General features: G+C 50.3%; 1 protein-coding gene across 1 annotated transcript in view; it reads left to right on the forward strand.

Moving 5' to 3' along the window:
• TNRC6A (trinucleotide repeat containing adaptor 6A) overlaps nucleotides 1-20,581 on the forward strand; it is a 189,648-nt gene that overhangs the window by 129,639 nt on the left and 39,428 nt on the right. Inside the window, 2 exon segments of the mRNA XM_055136611.1 lie at nucleotides 69-156; nucleotides 8,699-8,720. Coding sequence (XP_054992586.1) covers nucleotides 69-156; nucleotides 8,699-8,720 — 110 coding nt within the window.

Here is a 20,581-nt window from a genome sequence, read left to right on the forward strand (position 1 = left end):
CTGTATGCAACAGTTATTTTTATTCCTTTATACATTTTGGGAAAGTTAATTGCAACTGTGTGGTTCAGGGATTTAGTGCAAGAAGAAGAACAGTTGATGGAAGAAAAGAAAAAGAAAAAAGACGACAAGAAAAAGAAGGAAGCTGCTCAAAAGAAGGTAGTATGTGTATACATTTTATATTAAGCAGTTTAAGCATATTAAAAAAGGATAATTGCTCTTACTAAAAATGGAAAAATATTTGTTTCAATGTTTTAATTTAACTGGAGATGTATTTTAGTATTTGATGTCTTTTAATATTCAAATGTGGAAAAATGCCAACTGTGTAAAACTTAATGTATTTAATCTTGCCAGTATTTTGTTTTCCAAAGGTAAGTGCTGTCTTTCAGTGAGATGCCTCCTGTGTTTTGTATTTTGTCATTTTATATGGAAGAATAAGGTGGGATTTATAGTAACAGAACGGGTTGGAATCAGCCTCTCCCGGCCCTCCTGCAGAGTGGTGTGGCCTTCATTTAGCTTTTCTGGGCCTCAGTTTCTTTATATTTTATAAGATGAGAAGTGAATTAAATGAGGTAATATAACGCACATATCAAGTAATAGACATAATAAGAAAGAAATTGTTATTTCCCTTTTCCCTGTTTAATACCTGGCCTTATTTCTGAACTTTTGCAGTTTATATTAGGGTATTTAAGAATAAGCTTAAAACATAATATGCTGCAAAGAATTTTAGCCGGTACATTGTCAGGAATCAATAAAAATATTCTAAGTTCAATCAAAAGTGAAAGATGTCATAATTATAAAGGTCTTTACAAGATTAGAGGCTGTTGAATTCACTAAGCTGGACACTCCTGACTTGTTAAGGTTTCTCAAGAACCTAGTGGAATGGTTTCATTTCTGTGTCCTAGTGAAATACGACCGCAGCTTTTAACAGAGACCTCTGCCGTGCCAGGCCGTGCCAGGCGTGGGGGAGAGGGAAGCCACAGTGTCTCTGTACCCTCGAGGAGGGAAAACTCAGGGTACCAGACTGGGCTCGCCAGGAACCTGTTGAAGTTTGAGACTGTTGTTTTACTGGGTGTGGAAAGGGACAGAGGGGCAGGGAGATGCAGGGACCGAAGGCGAGAGTGGAGAGGTCGGCTCTTCTTGCATCCTGGCTCTGGAGTATTGGGGGAAACGGGCGATTCTTTCAGTAGAGCCCCAGGAACATTTGTAGTTTACAGTGTAGGCCTTGGCTGGCTGGAGAGGAATCGGAAGGAGCCGTGACTCGAGGCTGAGGTACTGGGGCACCCTCCCTGAAGGGTGCGCTCCCTCATGGTTGGGCAGGGTCCAGGCTGGCTAAGGACCGCGGCCTCCCTACCTGAGTGTCGCACCACAGTTTGAGTGGCTCCTGGGTTGCGAGGATCACTGGACACAGTAACATATCTCCAGAGACAGACCCCGCTCAGCGTAACTTTGATGGCGGTATTTTCATTGTTTAATTCTTAGTGTTAACTCTTACAGTGCCCTATACTGTAAATGCCCTCGTAAAGTGTGGATGTCTTAAGGAAAACGGGGTATGTTCATCGGTGCTGTCTCTGAGACCACGCACCCAGTGGGGATGTCCCCCGTGGCTAAGACAGCCACCGTGTCGCTTGTGAGCAGTTAATCAGGTGCAGGAATAGGAACAAAGGGAAAACAGCAATTCAGTCAGTCCCGACTTGAGGGTCTGGTCAGCAGCGCTGTGGGGGGTTAAGAGTGATGAGGCCAGACGGCCGCGGGTGGGAGCCGTCAGCCTCCAGGACGCCTTCTGGTGCCTGGTTCTGTTCTGGGCAGTGCTGCAGCGTGCACTCGGGCACTTCCGGTTGCTTTGGGCGTGAGACCCACTGGGAACTGTTCTCATGTTTGGAATCGTTTGGGCCTCGATGCCGAGGCCGCTCGATTGATAACGTGCTGTTCTTGGCAGCCTGATCAGGGTTTGTTCTGAAAAAATGATCTCCTTAAGGCGAAGGTGGAGAGACGTCTCGGCAGGCTGTCTGACTCATGGTGGGAAGGCCTTTGCCCAAGGAGAAGAGTTTCTAAGAGAGTTTATTTCCTTTTTCGTTTTTTGGACCACCTGCATCGCTCCTTGGGAGCTGCATGGGGCTCAGTGCTCGGGGTCACTCCTGGCTGTGCTCTGGGACCAGGGGATGCTGGGTTTTGTGTGCACACCATCTCTTTGAGTCTTGAGAGATGGGAGGGGAGGAGGGGTGTGGGTACGTTTATGCAGCCCAGTAGTTGGATTGAGTAGTTGGACTGAGCAAATCTGAGAGTTGTTGAAAAGCGTTCGGATCGAGCTGGTCAGTCAGCGTGGGTAGGGAAGGCTAAAGAGAGGACTGGCAGTGTATAGTAAAGCGTGTTTATTTGTAATTTACGCTCAGGAGGAAAAATGCTAGGAAAGGGAGCGGGTTACTAGAATGATTTTAGGACTTTTTTTTTTTCCCTTCAAAACAAGTATTTTTTGTGGGGAATCAAAGGGCGGGAAGGAGAGAGGTTGGTTTAGATGTATGCCGGAGAGGCGCCGGCTTCTCCAGAGGAGAAGAAAAGCCAGCACTGTGTGTGGGTTTAGTTTTTTTTTTTTTCTTTTTAAAAGATTATGTAACATAAGTGTAACTTTTAAGTTGTAACATGCAAGTGATGACTCAATTTGTTACAATTCATCTTTGTGTTATTTTTGTTACCACTATTTTTGGTATTGGGCCACACCCGGCAGTGCTCAGGGCCTGCGGCTGGGACCCCGGGGTCAGCTGCAGGCAGGGCAGTGCCTCAGTCTCTCCACTCTCTCGGGCCCCTCTTTGCCGACTTCCACGAACAAACTCTGAATCACCAGGTCAGTGTTGGGGGTAGATTTTGATACCTTTGACTACTCAGACTTAAAGGAATGGCTTTGGCTCTGGGGCCCGAGCAGTAGCCCAGCAGGTGGGCTGTTTGCCTTGAATGCGGCCGACCCGGCTTTGATCCCCGAAGACCCATAGGGTCCCCCGAGCACCGGCAGGAGTAAGTCCTGAGCAACACCGGGTGTGGCCCAGAAAAGAAAAAATTATAATAAAGTAGCGGCTTTTTGTGCCCTTGTCTGCTGCATCCCTGCATCCGGAGCTCATCCCCATACCCTTAGCTCGAACCCAGGTCTGCTGCTTGTATACTCTTCTCTCTAGCCCCCAAGTGGAGAACAGAAGTTGTGAGAAGTTGAGCAGTGAGGGGGACCCAGTAGTCACCTCCTCGTCAGCCAGCAGGACTGCCTTGCCACTGGGCCCAGTAGAAAGGAGAGGTTAGGGCTCTTGTCCCTGTCAAGTCCAGTGGGCCAGCTCGCCATGTTGACACGGAAGACTGTCCCATAGCCCACCTCTCCCGCAGTCAGCTGGGTTGGCCCCCAGCCTGCAGGGGAAGGAAAGAAGGAAGAGCCAGCTGGTATTCCTCTTGGCGCTTACCAGATCGCGCTCGAGCAGAACAGAACAGAACTCCCAGGTTGGCCCAGTTACGACCTATTTGAAAGACGGTGAGTCACAGGAGTTTCCACGCAGCGGGCTCACGCGCTCTCCGTAGTAAGAGCCAGCCGCGGGCGCGTGAGCCTTCAGACAGTTCGGTACGGTAGGAAAAAGAGTCTGCCTATTTATGTCATCATTCTTGCAAGAATGGCGTGTTGGTTCTGAAAAGACTTCAGCAGCGAGCTGCTCTGATGCATTCCTTTTTGGGGGCCTGGGCTTTTGGGTCACCCGGGGGGTGCTCAGGCTTCCTCGTGGTTCTGGCAGAATTCGGGGAGACCTGTGGTGCTGGGGATCGAACCCATGGTAGCCACATGCAAGTCAAGCTCCCTTACCCACTGCAGCGGGCCCCTGGGCCCCTTATCTTGAGTATGGTGAAGCCGGTGGGTTAGGATCTGTGGGTTAGGATCCGAGGCACGAACATTAAGTGGCTACTGTGGCTTCCCTAGGGTGCCAGAGCTAGAAATAGACTTGAAACCCGACGCCCTCAGCTGGTGCTTTTCTGAAACCTGGTGCTGTGGCTTTATCCTTTTGAATCAGAAGATTGTCTGACATACTTGCTTCATTTTTTTTTACAATGTAAAGTTGCACTTTAAAACTGGAAATGGCAACAGTCTTTAGTAGGCATCTAATAAGTCTTTTTATAAGCGTTGAATACAGCAATAATATATTTAATAGCCTCAAGTAGCCACTATGGTCTTTTCAAGAGATATTTGAGTTCAGATCGTGAGGTATTTTCTAGTTTAAACTTAAAACTATACAACTACAAGTTTCATACAATTAAACACCAACAAGGCTCATTACAGTATTTTTTTTTTTTTTTTGCTTTTCAGGTCATACCCAGCGATGCACAGGGGTTATTCCTGGCTCTACACTCAGGAATTACCTCTGGCGGTGCTGGGGGAACATATGGGGTGCTGGGAATTGAATCCGGGTCGGCTCCATGCAAGGCAAACGCCCTACCCGCTGTGCTATCACTCCAGCCCCCACATTACAGTGTTTTTACTGTAGCTTTAATATTTTTATCTATTTAAAGATTTTTATCTATGATTAAAAACATGTTTTAATTCTTTGAGAGAATTTTGCACAAAAATCATATAAATTCTCTTGTATTTAATTAATTTGGGGGGCTCTTGGGGGCCACAACTGGCAGCGACGCTCAGGGGTTACTCCTGCTCTGCACTTAGGAATCACTCTTGGCAGGCTTGAGGGGTCAGTACGGGAGGTTGGGATTGAACCCAGGTTGGCTGCATGCAAGGCACGTGCCCTATCCCCTGTACTATCTCTCCAGAATCTAAATTCTCTTCTATTTAGTCCCAATACAACATTGGTTAATCATAGAAACCCGTGATGGGAAGGCTTTGTTCGATATTTTTGTTTGCTTTTTTAGCCCCCCCAATGGACATTTAAGAGCTGTGTCTATTATCTCCTGTTTCTCAGAAAATCACTTGATAGAGCATGGGAAAATAGTGTCTGTCCTCAAAAAGGAGGCAACAATAGTAGCAGGTTGTTACCAGGGATTATCTCCAGGTTCTGTTTTTAGAAGAAATTTCTAGAAGGAATCTTGAGGGAAATGTAGAGAGGAAGGAAAAGGAGGTTGAGAAATAGGTTAATTATAGAGGGATAATTTAGTGTAACCTTTACTTTAAGCATGTAATTGTAGTTCCTAGAAAGCATATAATGGTAGAGGGCTGGAGGGAGAGTACAAATTGAGATCTTTTGGTGTTGAGAACGTTTTAAAGTCAGTATTTATGGGTGTTTTTGTTCTGTGTTGCGCTGAAGGGATTTCTGCCCCCTCCTTCTGGCTTTGTGGACTTAAATGGACTCAATTTGAGTTTGAGATTTAAGTGGTAGTGACCTTTTAACTTCACCCTTTTGAGAGTTTTAGTATTTATTCATCGTGTGTCCACGCAGGGATTCTCTGTCAAAGGACCGAGCGTGTGCTTTACACTCGGGCCCCTGGTTCCATCCTTAGCACTGCGGGGTCTCTTAGCAACTCTGGGGGTGACCACTGGGCACGTGGCAGGTGTGACCCCAAAGAGAAAGCTCGCTAGTAATACAACTTTGTCACCAGAGTCGGTAACATCCCCAAGCCTGGAGCATTGCAATCAGATGTCCCCTGCAATGTGTTTTTCTTTTCTTTTCTTTTCTTTTTTTTTACTTTTTGGGTTACACCTGGCGATGCACAGGGGTTACTCCTGGCTCTGCACTCAGGAATTACTCCTGGCGGTGCTCAGGGGACCATATGGGATGCTGGGAATCGAACCCGGGTCGGCCGCGTGCAAGGCAAATGCCCTACCCGCTGTGCTATTGCTCCAGCCCCTGCAATGTGTTTTTCTTCCCCCGTGCTTGATCTAGCGGGTCTGAATTCGAGACTTGGGTGCTTGTGTGCTAAGAAGTCGCAGGAAAGCTCCTCCGACCGTGGTTTCTGTCACTGAAAATGAAGGACTCAGTCTACGTTAGTTCTTATCCCTGGCCTTCCCAGCATTGTAAAGAAAAATCCCTGGAAAGAGGAAGGGAGGAAAGCAGGAGAGGCGGGGCGGGGGGTGAGCAGCTCAGTCAGGCCCTTTGGATGGAGCCACAGGACCGGGCTGTGGGACTGAGAAGGAGCAGCTTTGGGGCTGTGAGGCGTGTCGTGTTGTCACCTTGTTCCTGCCTTACTGACGAGGAGACCAAGCTTACGAGCGTCCTGACTAGCCTGGTGACACAGTACACGGTCGTGCCGGCTAGAAGGGCGGGTGCCCGGGCTCCTGGCCCTGAGCTCCTAGCGGCCGGGTGCCTCAGAAGGATGCGGGAGGGGCGGCCTGGCAGAAACGCGGCTCCCGGCGTGCTCGCTGCTGCCCCCAGCCTGTGTGCGGCCGCAGCTCAGGCTTGGTGGTCTCTTGTTTCTCAGAAGTGATGATTAAAAAGGAAGTCATCTGCTAGTGTTGTCAGAATTAAGCCCGTTACCCAAGAGGGACCCACAGCACCCCTCCTCCCATTTGAAATGTTTTGTGCTGTTTTCCCAGAAAAGCACTTGTTCTCTTAGACTCGAGTCTCACGGTCGCACTGCAAGGGAAGCGGGGGGTTCTTTGTTCCCCGGGGAGGACTAGAACACTGAGACCCAGAGGGTTAAAACGACCAGGTTCTAACTTGGCTTAGGTGATGCACTATGCCCAGAACTGGATTCATGTTAAATGTTAGAAATGAGATACTTTGTTTTCTTGGAATCTGATATGTGTTTCATACAGGCAAAATTGTGTGATCATTCTCAGCAGACCAGTGATCTCTGACACCACTTTGAAAGTCATCTTTTTGTTTTATTTTGTTTGGGGGCCACACCCAACAATGCTCAGGGCTCACTCTTGGCTCTGCGCTCAGGGAGTCACTCCGGGCAGTGCTCAGGAGACCGTATGGGGTGCTAGGGAGTGAGTGTGGGTCAGCTGCGTTCCCCGACCTGCTGTCCTGTCTCTCCGGCTCCTGTCTTTAGTAGTGGGAGGATTTATTACTTAGAATTAAGATGAGCACTTTTGGTGCCACTGAATTTCTTCCTGGAGCATCAGCCTAGCTCAGGCCTGGAGAAGGTGTCACCTAGGCTCTGTTCTCTGTCACGGACAGAAGGTTGAATGCGAGGAGCCTTGCCCTGAGTGGACGTGGAATCACTTCCTAAGGTGTGGCATAGTAGAAATCGTTACTCCTTGTGAGAGCTACGAGATATTTTTTATCTTGCATTTCTGGTAAAGCGGTTATTGAAACTTAATGTTCTCAGGATGCAAGCCGTGAAAACTCAGGAAATCTCAAAAAGAAGGAAGCTTCAACACACAGTCATTTTGTGCTAGTTTTTTTGACTTCAGACAATTACGTATCTTATTTGACACGTAACGCTAATACTTCAAAGCATTCCTATGCTGCGTTCTCTCATAGAGCTGTTTTTCTGCTGAGATTTTAAATCAGAACCTCAATGTTCAAGCTAGTTTGCTGGACTCTTGCCATTTCTTTCCATCAATTAAACTTTTTTTTTTTAAATCCATGTAAAATAAAGATGCGCCTCCATTACATTATATATCATAAGTGCTCTGGATAAAGAACTTCACTGCCTAGGTAGGCCCTCCCTGCTCAGGAGAGATGGTGTTTGGTATGGCTTCAGTTCATTGCCTCGTGGTTCTTACCACATGGTTCTGCAGTAAAATTCTTCCAAAATGATATTTTTGGTAACAATTTAATGAATGAGCTATGACTTAACATGCCCGGGGCAGTTCAGAAAAGCCTTATCTCTATTTAGAAACAATTTCTGGTTGTTCAGTTACAAATTATTCAGTCTTTCCTCCCTCCCATCCTTAGGACTCCCTTAGAGTTGGTTGTCATCGAGAAGCTGGGAGCTGGAGCGACAGTGTGTGCCTTGCACCCTGCCAGCCGGGTCCCGTCCCAGACACCCCATGCAGCGTCCCCCAAGCCCACCGGGAGTGAGCCCTGCGCACAGCGGGTGGCTCAATAACCAACCCCCCCCCAAAAAAAAAAAAAAGTAACAAACCGGAATTTTGTTGGTGACCTCTCAGCATAATTCATTCTTTTCTGAGGTCCTGAAGTTAGACACAGCAGCAGGGGCAGCCAGGACGTCGGGGTCCGAGGCAGTGCAGCTTCTGAGCGCAGGGATTCTGAGGAGTTGTCAGATGTGTCAGAAAGGACAGATTTCCACCTCCCCCGCCCCCCCTTAGAAATGTTCAGCGGTTGAGTATGCTTAACTGAGACAGCCTGCCCTCGAGGAGTTAATATTACTAATTTGGCCAGCACGGTTCATCTGCAGCTTTGCTTCTGGGACCTTAATTAAATTCTCTCATTTGAAACAGGAGTTTCTGAAGCCATTTAAACCTTTGCAAAATGCATTATTACATCCATTTGATGTAAAGTGGCAGTTCTATAAAATTAGGAAGTTAAGGCAGAAAATTCAGTTCCTTTTTTTAATTATCTACTGTCCAACACTGATACCTGCTTAGTGTCTGAAGGAACCCCGTTCTCCTAGGGACAGGGGGGCGCATCTGTGGGAAAAGCATGTCTGCACTGCGTGTCTTTTCCTAGGCACCTCATCGAAATGAGATTCCTTATCTTATGAAAGTAGTGTGTATGTCTTATGTTGTAATAATGATAGTAATGTGAGCATTGTATCATAACAATCCATTTCTTCCAGTTTCATATTTACATTGTTTTTTGTTTGTTTGTTTTTATTTTAGGCCACTGAACAAAAACTCAAAGGTACGTTGTTTAAAGCTATTTTTATTCTTTTTCATTAAAGCAAGGTTGTTGATATGCATTTTTTAAAAATTCATCTCCAGAATGGCAGAGACGAGTATGCAGGGGGCCGGGGGGCGGGGTGAGGGTAGACGCCTCAGGGTCCTCTGGCGGGACTTGCAGTGACCATGGCTGTGTCGTGCTGCTGTTCACTTGTCCGCACAGCCTAGCACACGCCCTGGGGTCAAGGCTTCTGGCGCTTTCTTCAGTCTTCCAGGGCACTAACCTCGTCTTCCCTGGGCCACCTCTGGGCTTCTTACCTGTCTCTTTCTTTCCTTCTGTTTTTGGGACGTACTGGGCCGTGCTCAGGGATTCTTCCTGCCTCTGCACTTAGGCATCTCGCCTGGTGGGCACCATAAATGCCGTGGGGTGTTGGGGGATCGAACCCTGGTTGGCCACTTGAAAGGCAAGCTCCGTACCCGCTGTGCTATCTCTCTGGCCCCCGGGAGCCACAGTCGGAGACCGGCCTCCGCCTTTGGCTGTGGTGTGCAGTTAGTACTGTCTTTTTTCGTGGGGGTCAGCACTGGTTCGGGGGGGTTCAGAAAACCTTTACTGCGTGGGTGGCTGCTTGTATAAAAGAGTGTCCAGTTTGTACAGTTTGCCGGCGCTTATATTTTACAAGAGAAAAGATGCTAGCAGGATACACCCAAGGGCGGCTTAATGCAGTGTTGCTAGGTTAAAATAGGGTCCTCAAGCTTAGTAAAGGGGTAATTGGTGTAACAAATACGAGGGGGGGCGGGGAGAGAAGACAGGGGCGACCGGAGAGGGAGAGGAGAACCGAATGCGCATACAGAGGTTAAGGCACTTGGCATGTGACTGACCCGGGTTTTGTGCCCAGCACCGCCAGCCGTGATCCCTGAGCACTGCTGGGTATGGCACACATACCCCACCCTGCCAGCCCAAACAGAAGAGGTGAAATGAAGGGACTGGGCAGTGGAACTCCGCGGGAGAGCCTGGCCTTGCTTGGGTGAGACGCTGCGCTAAGTTGCTGATATCGGGGTGCAGGGCGTTGATGAAATGGCTCGCTGTAGAAAGAATGAAGTGGCCAGGGGGTCAGCAAGACCAGCGGCACAGGGGCAGGAAATGACGGTGGGGTTCCCAGTGATCGGCAGGAAGTGGGCAGGAGATGGCCAGGGGTCGTATGCGGGGAAGGTGCCGGAGAGCTTGTGCTTTGGGGAGTGAGTGGCTTTGTGTTTTCACGTCTTGGGCCACGTGCAGCAGTGCTCAGGGCTTATTCCTGCCTCTGGTCACCCCTGGCAGGGCTCAGGGGACCACCGGGGGTACTGGGGTTTATCCCAGGGTCTTCTGCGTGCAAGGCAAGCGCCTTAGCCTCGGTTAGTGGCTCCACGGTTGGTTGTTACTTAGTTTGGCTTTGTTTTGAATTTGGGGTGGGGCTCCCAGACATGTCCCGGGGCTAGGGTTCCTCTCCCTGCTGACTCTGGTCACCAGGGCCACAACTGGCCGTGCAGCGGGGTGTGCTGTGGTGCTGGGGATCAGACTTGGGGCTTCCACGCCGGCTGAACACCCTCCCGGCCCCGAGGCTGGCTCCCGAGCAGAGGCTCAGAGCATTTCTTCTCCTAGTGCTTTTGGTCACTGTACATGAGAGGAGTTGGCCGAGAAGGGCCCGGAGAGGCTCTGCTTGGGTAGAGGCGCAGATAGATAGGAGGGGCGCGTGCCCTGAGGAGGGTTAGGGGTGTGGGCGCGAGCTGGGAGGAGGGCGCCCAGGGGCTTCTCACGAGCTGCAGACCTCTCTGCTCTCAGAGGTCCTCGTCGGGGACTGTGCTGTGGGGACTCTGTGTCACCAGTAGAAGTTGGAACAGGAGTGGGCAGAGGAGGGCTAGGGGACCCCCGTGGCTCTGAACCGCAGTGCTGGCCCCGCGGGGCAGGTGCAGGAGGCCGAAGCTCAAGGCCTAATGGACGGCACTGGCGGTGTGTCAGGTCAGGGCTGCGGAGATCTCTCTGTCTCCGAGTCAGGGGTGTGGAAGGACGGAGTGGGGGAGAGCACAGCCAGTGAGTGGAGCTGTGACGTGCCCAGACTCCCGTTCTTCAGTCATCACCAGCTTTTCTGGGGTGGTGTGTGTGTCACATGTGGCAGTGCTCAGGGGTCACTCCTGGCTTTGCACTCAGGAATCCCCCCTGGCGGTGCTCAAGGAACCATTTGGGATGCTGGGGATCGAACCCGGGTCAGCCACTTGCAAGGCAAATGCCCTGCCCGCTTTGCTGTCACTCCGGCCCCAGCTGTCCCCAGCTGCTGTGCTCGGAGCGGAAGCGCCTCTGGGTGGCTTCCTCGGTCCTCTCAGGGGCCCCAAGGCCACCCTCACGCCAAAGGTCTTTCAGAGCCTCTGATCTCTCCCGTGTTTGTTTTTCTTTGTTTCTTTTTGACCAGTGTCAGGGCCAAGGATGCCTCTCAGGGTCTCTGACCCTCACAGTCTGTCTTCTAAAAGACCCCTCCTGTTTCCGTGGGGGCCTCTGTGCCTCCCCCCCCTCCAGTTTTAGATGCCAGTGATAATGCTTACAATTAGGAACACTTTTTCTTTTTTTTTTTTTTTTTTAAGTTTTTGTTGTAGAGTCTAAGTCCAAGTTAACACCACTTCTGGCGATGCTTGGGGGTTACTCCAGGCTCAGTGCTTAGGAATCACTCCTGTCAGTGCTCAGATGACCATATGGGATGTCAGGCTCGGGACTGAACCCAGGCAGGCCGAGTGCAAGGCAAGCATCCTACCTGCTGTACTGTCACTCCGGCCCCTGGTTTGAATTTAATTAAAAAATATTTTGGGGGTGGGGTTCATACCCAGTATTGTTCAGGGGTTGCTCATGGCAGTGCTCGGGTGGGTGGGGGGGGGGCGTGTGCTACTGACGTCAGCATGCAAAGCCTGCTGAGCTGGCTCTCCAGCCCTGCCGGGCAGAGTGTCCGTCCACCCGACCCCACCCCCTCCGCAGTGCTCGTCTCTGGTTTGGAATACGGTTTCTGAAAAAGTTGGGAAGAGAGTGCCGAGCTCTCATCAGACTTACCCGGTTTCCGTCTCATTGGCACTTCACGCGCTCGAGGGGCATCTGGAAACAAACATTCGTGCGACTCGAACTCCAGACCTGAGCTTGCTGCAGTCCCAGCTGTGTAACGTCGTTTTCATTCTAGAATCCTCCACCAGAGACAGTAGGTTTCGTTAGTCTCCCCAGCTCTTGTCTCTGCAGAGTTTTGTCATCACCCTTGGCATTGCTAGGTGATCGCCAGTGTTGGAACATCAGAGTCCAGGGCACAGACTCTCTTCTTCCAGGCACTTCATGGCCCCCATCACGGGCGGGGAGCGGCGGTAGGCACACCCTGGGCATCCCTGATGGCGCCACCAGACAGGACAAGGCAGGACAGAAGCAGGAAACGAGAGGGGAGACTCGGGCTAATTTAATTCTCTCGGAGCTTGTTCTGTTGTCTCTGTTGTCGGGTCTGTCAAGTCCAAGTTCAGTCACATGCGAGCACCAAGTCCTTGAAATGTGGTTCCCCCCCTCCAGAGGGAGAGGGCGGGCGCGCACGGGCTTCGTGGGGGCGGGAGAGCCAGGAGGCTCTGTCTCAGCCCTTGCTTGTCCGAGCTAGTACCTGAGCGCTCAGACCCAGAGTCACTGCCCAGTCGGATTCGGCTCTCCCTGGTCCAGGAGCGTCCGCTGGCACTAGGGCTGCTGCTCGCTTAAAACTTGGGGTTTTGCGAAGTCCCACAAATCAGAGGAAGTCGTTGGCACTGGCGAGATGGCTCAGCGGACTCGGGTTGCCCTTTGGCACCGCTGCACGGACTGTGGGGCGCTGCTGGGGCGGCCACTGCCCCGGGCAGAAGGGGAGGAGTTCCCGACGGGCTTTTCTACGTGGAGACAGGTCCGCACCTGGTTGTGCAGCACCCTTGTGATCCGTCTCACAGACGTGTCTAGGACAGTAGCAGTCAAGTTCACGGGACTTTTATTCTGTGGTTTAAGACAGCAGTAGGGCGTTTGCCTTGGATGTGGCTGACCCGGGTTCCATTCTCAGCACCCCATAGGTCCCCGGAGCCCTGCCAGAAGTTATTCCTGAGCACAGAGCCAGGAGGAAGCATCCCCCCCCCCCTAAAAAACAAACTCAAGTACTATCCAGTTTGATTTTTCTGGGCTACACCCATCATCACCCATCATCAAAAACATAGAATTGAACGATTTGGGGCACGTTGGCCTCATAACGGGAAGTCATGATTGACCTTCCTTATTCTTCTAGCCTTCCTGTTTTTCAGTCAGGTAGAATTTTATTGCTTAAATTCATTGATCTAGGGGGTGATCAAAATAGGTAAGGTGTCAGATCATGTTGGCTATTTCGGCCTCTATGGGAAAATATGGTCATGTCTCGAAAAATGAAAAGTAGAAATGCCATGTGATTCAGTGATTCCACTGCTTGGCACCCGTCCCGGGAAGGAAGACAAGGCATCAGTTCTAAACCACCCTGTGCACCTATGTCCACTGCACAGCGATTCACAGCAGCCCAGGTGGCCCACAGCGGCGGTAAAGAAATGAAGCTCCGTGTGCATTAGGAATACCACTCGGCGCTAGGGAAGGAGGGGATCTTGGCGTTCCCCTGCGCCCTGGGCTGAGCGGGAAGGTCTCCCGTAGAGCGAGTCAGGAGGAGGAAGACCAGTACCAGATGATCTCCCTCCCGGGAGACAGAGCAAGGGGCCGGACAGCGGCCAGTGGGCACAGACTCCGAGACTCTGCCTGTGGGGCTGAGCCTGCCCAGCGGGGCTGGGGGAGGTGGGGTGAGACCTCGCGACGGTGGTGCAGTGGACCGGGACCAGGACAGCCGGTGTGACTTGGCAGGCCTGGAACCTCGCTGTGCCTGTGAGTCAGGGCACCGCAGGGTCCGAGTTCTGCTCTCAAGAAATAGGACTGGAGGAGGCGATCCCGGGGCATTGTTGGGAGCAGAATCTGGCTGCAGACTCAGGCTGACACGCGTTGCCCTACCCCCTGAGGGGAGATGTAAAGAAAAAATTTCAAAACCTTCAGTCACCCTCATTTTAAACATTCTTTTTGGAGAGAGAGAGAGAGAGAGAGAGAGAGAGAGAGAGAGAGAGAGAGAGAGAGGGAGGGGCGGAGAGAAGGAGGGAGGGAGGGAAGCAGGGAAGCGAGGTAGGGGCAGAGGGAGAGAGATAGGGGAGAAGGGGAGAGAGAAGAGAGAAGGGGGAGAGAGAGCAAGAGAGAGCGAGAGAGTACCCAGCAACGCTGTCCCCGCCACCCCCACATGTGGTGCTCGGGGCATTGTGGGGCATCGTGGGGCATCGTGGGGCTTGGAGCCCCCGCTCCTCTGGCACCTGTCTCAGGCCTCGAGGCGGGTGGGAGAAGCCTCCAGAGAACTCAGGCAGTGGTTGGGTCACTTCTCCTGTGCGCTGTCGTGACAGATGAGCCCGTCAAGTCTCTTCAGGACACCGCTTAGCTTTGGGGATGCTACGGAAATGACTCATTTTGTGTCTGAGAAAGAAAAGTGCTTATTAATCCCCCCACCTCTACCCCCTTGAATGAATAAAACAGTGCTTGCCTCGCTCTTTTCCTCTCCTCAGCACTGCCAGGATCGGCCATGTTTCCTGAGCTCTCATGAGGTCATCTTGGGAGACAGTTGGGTGGAAAATAGTTGGATAGTGATCCATTGTCTCACATTGAAGGGCCACGGAGCGTCACTCTTTCCTTCATTTAACGTTAGGAAAATGCATTGTTTGCCGGCCCTGTGGAGCCCTGCTGCGGTGAGAGGCCACCGTAAGAAGCCCAGGCCCACGTCCCTGTGGCCCTCCCAGGCTCATCCTTGACAGCTTAGTAAAGGGAGGAAATACGCTTTCTGGTGATCTCAGCTCACTAACACTCCATTTTCTTTCCAGGATCACGAGTTCCTCAATCACAGAACCTCTTGTAGTAACGGAATTTTGGGGAAGCGGGGTGATTCGATATCAGATCGCTGTGCGCATAAATTTTCAGATGAGACAGCGGAGGCCCAAATAGATCATGATTTGAAAGCGTCGCCTAGCTCTGTTCCCCCAGAGACAGGGGTGGAGGGGGAGGCTGGCTCCCGAGTCGGCTTGCTCACACCGTGACGTGCCCCTCCTTGGCACCCACGGGAGCTCGACTCGGGGCTCAGAGTAGGGGATCAGAGGTTCAGCCCGTGGCTTTTGGGAGACTGTCAGATACAGACTGAGAGCTGGGAAGACCGGGCTCTGTTGCCAAGCGTGCCCCGGCAGTCCTCTTGTTTCTGGGGAGATTTGGGGGGCAGTGGGTGCATCCCAAGCCACCAGACACGCCTGTCCTCTTCCACTGAGCTACAGTCCCGTCTTCAGGGAGGCCCCGGAGGGCGTGTCTCAGCCCTTTGAAGGAGAGACAGATTCCGACCTGCCGAGAGTCAACTCTTGGTCACTGTGCTTCCTCCGTGAAAGGTGTCTTTGAAGGGCTCCGAAAGAGAGAGCCACAGCTGTGTCTAACAGAGGGGGGCGGCCGCCTGTGTTCGTGGGAAATAAACGGGCAGTCACATAGTTTTTAGCTGTATCGGAGCCCTTCCTCCTATCGAGAAAGGAAGCTGATTTACGTCGGTTTATGCAGATAAATCTAGATTACGCAAATGAGGTTATGGAGAATGCCAAGGGCCCGTTTGCGTCCAGCCAGTGTAGATGCATTTGCCTATAGATACCAATAAATTATTTAAATGCACGAGACTGTAATTTCCACTATCTGCAATGAGATTGGAGCAAGACAAAGGAGACAGGAGCGAGAGATGAGAAAAGCAGAGGTCACTGCTGTTAGCACAAGCAGCTGGAGGGACACAGGAGGCGCTTCTTGTTGGAAGCTGTGAGAGTGTTCTGGGGTTGTGTTGTGTCTTGGAGCCCCAAGAATTTACCTTGGCCTCAATTTTATCTTCTGTTTCCATGAAAGCAGAATTGGGAGTCTTCTGGTTTCCGTTGAGTAGGACTCGGGATGCGCCAGCACTTCCGTGGTGAGGTGCCCTTACCCTGTTGCTGAGAGACGCCCGGCGCTGTAGCACAGTGAGAATGTGTGTGAGAAACAGCTTCAGGCCAGCAGGTCTGGCCAGAAGCAAAAAGCACTGGATCGTCTCTGAAAGAGAATTCTGGCACTGAGGCCAAAAATACAGTGCACCAATGCTTCGTCCAGGCTTCTGGACCAGATGGCGACTGAAATACTGTCTTTGTTGTTAAGCCTGTGACCTTGGGAAGTTCCTTGACCTCTGAGGCTCTAATCTAACTGTTAAAAGAAGGTAACTCGGCTTGCTTCACGGGTCCAGAAATGAAATGATCAAATACGGAACATGAATCAGAGCACCTAGGAGATAGTAAATGTTGAACATGTAATACTTGATTATAGATACTGTTTAGAAATTATTGGCATATTGGGGCTGGAGCGATAGCACAGCGGGTAGGGCGTTTGCCTTGCACGCGGCCGACCCAGGTTCAAATCTCAGCATCCCATATGGTCCCCTGAGCACCGCCAGGGGTGATTCCTGAGTGCATGAGCCAGGAGTGACCCCTGTGCATCGCTGGGTGTGACCCAAAAAGCAAAAAAAAAAAAAAAAAAAAAAGAAATTATTGGCATATAGTTTGCATTGTGACTAATCCCAACCAGTCTTTTTTATTTTGGTTTGGGCTCAAATTTGATTTTTAACTTACTTTTTAACTAACTTACATAGGCTTTTGACTATGAACAAGTCCCAAACCACAATTGCTTCATCTAAAAAAGGTGCAAATAATATTTAAAATATATAGAGTTGTGGGGCCGGAGCAATAGCACAGCGGGTAGGGCGTTCGCCTTGCACGCGGCCGACCCGGGTTCGATCCCCGGCATCCCATATGGTCCCCCAAGCACTGCCAGGAGCAATTCCTGAGTGCAAAGCCAGGAGTAACCTCTGAGCATCGCTGGGTGTGACCCAAAAAGAAAAAAAAAATATATATATATATATAGAGAGAGAGAGAGAGAGTTGTGATGAGTGAGAATGAGGAGGTGTCAGCTGTGTTCCGTGACCTTCAGCTAATACTTGGTAAATTTTAGTTTTTACCATGCCTCTGACAGTATCCTGGCAACTTTTTAACCTCTTGAGGTGACGTACTTGCAGTTTTTAGTCATTTCAGAGTTCTTCCTTATCCCCAGGTTTGTTCTTTACCAGTCCAGCTTGGAGTGTGTCTCCCACAGTGTCAGGATTTTTGACTTGCATGCAGCAGTCTTAAAGAGCATCCTATTTTGTAGGCGCATACTAAGCAATATGTTTGTTATTTTAATTTTGGAATGGGTTTGGACCACATCTTGCAGTGCTCAGGGATCACTCCTGGAGGTGCTTGGGGGTGCATTAGGAAAAAATATTTTTTTTAATGAATGAAAAAAGTATTTTTTTTAGTGAATGAAAAAAATTGGGGCCAAAGCTATGGTACAGCAGGTGGGTCCCTTGCCTTGCGTACAGCCGACTCGGGCCCAGCCTCCGGCATCCCATATGGCTCCCCAAGCACTGCCAGGAGTGATCCCTGAGCACTGCTGGTGTGGCTCCAAAACAAAAGTTTTTTAAAATGCTTATTCCTGGACCAGCTTAAATCTTGTCCATTTCCTTCAGCTGTGTGAAAGACAAGTGGGTTACAGTGGGGTGGCACTGTAGCACTGTCATAGCACTGTTGTCCCGTTGTTCATCGATTTGCTCAAGCAGGCACCAGTAACATCTCCACAGTGGGGTAAAATTACTTAAAAAAAAAAAAACAGCCAAGGGAAGAGTGTTGGTAGACATGAATAATTGATTGGTTTGGGCGCCTTCCCTGGTGCTGCTGCTTCGGGGCTGCCCTCAGCAGAGCTGGTTGGGGACCAAGCAGTGCCCGGCATCGGAGCCAGGCCTCCCCGCAGAGCTGGCACATGCGTGTTACACTACGTGAAGTTCCCTGGTCTTGCGGCGGGTGTCTCTCCACACGGGCAGCCACGTTGACTGAGCACGCACGCTCCTCTGGAAGCTGGTTCTGGGATTTACCCGGAGCAGGGCTACCTGTGGGTGTCTTCAGCAGCTCGCAGTCAGGGAAGGAGTAGGGCAGGGGCAGTGGGTGTCAGGAACTGAGTGTCCTTGGAAGCTGTCCGTCGCTTCCTGCGGGACACAGACAGATCCGCAGGGAAGGTAATAGGCAAAGTAGCGTGAACGCATGGTACCCTCTGGACAGCTGCCTGGAAGGGGGGGCGTAGCTGGGTATGAAAGGTGGCCAGTAGGAGCTGTGCTCGGCACTTGAGTTCATGAAAGCATTTTAATGATAAATTGGAGTGAGAAGCAATAGATTTGGGGAGAGGATGAAAGTGGGTGACGGGAGCAAGTGCAGAAGGAGACGCAGGGACCCAGACGGGTGCCGGGAGCCCTTTTTTGGGAGATTTTTGCAAGTTCAGATTGATGAGTGCCACTCAGTCACAGCTGTGGCCTCTGGGATACTGGGATGCAGTTGATTTTATCGGAAAATACTCCACACGCGTTCCTCCGCCACGAGCCCTCTCCTGGTCGATCCCCCAGGTGCTGGTCTTAAGTTCTTCACACCAGTATGTTGTTGAGGCCTCTTAAAAAGCCAGAGTAGTGTAGATGTGAATTTTCCCTCTCAGATCACACATGAAAACTAAAGGTTTTACTAAAGTAATTTTCCCGTGTTCACACAGCTACCAGATTGCACAGCCAAGAGCCAAGATCTTCAGGGCGCTAGCCCTTCACGCAGCCGACCTAGGTTTGATACCTAGCACCCCAAATGGTTCCCTGAACCTGCCAGGGGTCAGGCCTGAGCACCCCCTGAGAACTTCTGTCGGGTGTGGGCTCTTCTCACTCTCCCCCCCCCCCCCGCAAAAAAAAAAGGGCAAGTTTTTTTTTTTTTTCCTTTTTTGGGTCACACCCAGCAATGCACAGGGGTTACTCCTGGCTCTGCACTCAGGAATTACTCCTGGCGGTGCTCAGGGGACCATATGGGATGCTGGGAATTGAACCCGGTTGGCCGTTTGCAAGGCAAACGCCCTACCCGCTGTGCTATACCCAAGATTACCCAAAATACCCAAGGTTTTGTTTTCATATTTGTGAATTTGCACTTCTCTGGAATAGTTTATATAAGGTTGATTTTTGAAAATCATTTTATTTCATGGGCGTGAATGGGGAGCATGCTGGCATCTTAGCCCCCTTTAGGGGTGGTATTTTATATATGTTAATTTCATTGATCATGATTCTGTGATATTTTTAATGGTTTCTCATGCACAGAATTCCAATAATAATAAATATGTAAAGATTTTGTAGGCACAGTTGCTATAATGTTTGGGCTCTTTTCCCTTACACATAGCCCCAGCCCCTCTACTTCCTATTTTTATTTTGTGCATAAACTATTGGAACTCAGTCATATTTATAGCTTGATACTTGTTTGTGAGTTGCCTATAGGTGTGTTTGTGTGTTGCAAAAATAGTTATGAGACCAAGTCGAGACCAGAAAGATAGGACAGTGGGCAGGGCCCTTGCCTTGCGTGGGTTGACCCAGGTTCAATCTCCGGCACCCCACACGGTCCCCAGAGCACTGGCAGGAGCGTCAGCGGAGTGCAGAGCCGGGAAAAGCCCTGAGCACTTCTGGGTGTGGCCCCCAGAGAAAAACAAAAGACAGAACCTGCTAGCCCTAAAATGCTTGCTACCTGGCCCTTTCCACAGAAGAGTTACTGACCCCTGAGACAGAACATACTCTGATTAGCTGGGTTTCTACTATATTGACAATATACTGAATATCCTCCTCCCTTTCAAAATCTCTCCATCTAAAGCTTTATCTTCTTTATTCCCTGTACAATTTATGATTTTTTATTCCCAGTTAATTTGTCTGTTTGGTTGCTAATTGGTGTTCCATTTTATATTGTGATCGGTAACCGCTTAATTTTCGGGGGGCGGGAGCATAGCCAGCACTGCTCATGGGCGACATCTCACCTCGGGGGGTCGAGCTAGGTGGTCCTTGGGAACCCCTGTGAGGTGCCAGGGCCTGAACCTGAAAGCTCTGGCCCAGCACAAAAGCTGCTGCCCAGGTCACTGAATTCTGTCAGCCCTGCAGAGGCTTAGGGTGCTCAGGGCCGGGAGGGCCTGGGTGATGCTGCCCCACCCCTGGGCCCGCCCTGCTCTCCTCAGCGCCCTGCTCTCCTCAGCGCCTGCTTCTTGGGCGCTCACCCGCTGACGTGGGTTTCTCACTTCCTGAGATGAGTGTTCAGTTATTGTCTTCTCAGATTTTTAAAATTACCAATGAAATTGCATCGAAAGCAACATCTTAATTTTGAAAAGCACCTTTAATTTCAGTTTCATTTTAAAAACAAAGTCAACTTGAAGTATGGCTCTTAAAAAAAAAAAGTAGGATTGTGTGTCCACCTGATAGGTTCATTTTTTAGTCATTGATTTGTGCCTTTAGCTCATTTTAAAACATGTTAATTGTTTTACATTTTTCTTAATTGTGGAAGGTGAGTTCAGGCTGTGAATTGTTCTTTGGTGGTTGACCCATACCCTAAAATGTGTTACTCCATAATTTCTACTACTACTGTTATCATCATTATTTGGATTTGGGGCCACACGTAGTGGTGCTCAGGCCTTAAACCTGGTTTTGTGCTTAGGGTCAGTCCTGGTGGTACTCGGGGGACCATAACGGCTGCTGGGGGAATCGGACCCACATGCAAGTGCCCTACTATTATTTTAGTAATCTCACAGTTTTCCTCAGTTTCAAATGTCCTTTTTCACATTTGTTTTATCTTTGTTTTTGAGATGGGGGTCTGGAGATGCTCAGGAGTCGTTACTGGCTCTGCACGTAGGAATCACTCCTCGTGGTG

The sequence above is a fragment of the Sorex araneus genome, chromosome 4 (genome assembly GCF_027595985.1).
Source record: "Sorex araneus isolate mSorAra2 chromosome 4, mSorAra2.pri, whole genome shotgun sequence".
NCBI classification, from domain to species: Eukaryota; Metazoa; Chordata; class Mammalia; order Eulipotyphla; family Soricidae; genus Sorex; species Sorex araneus.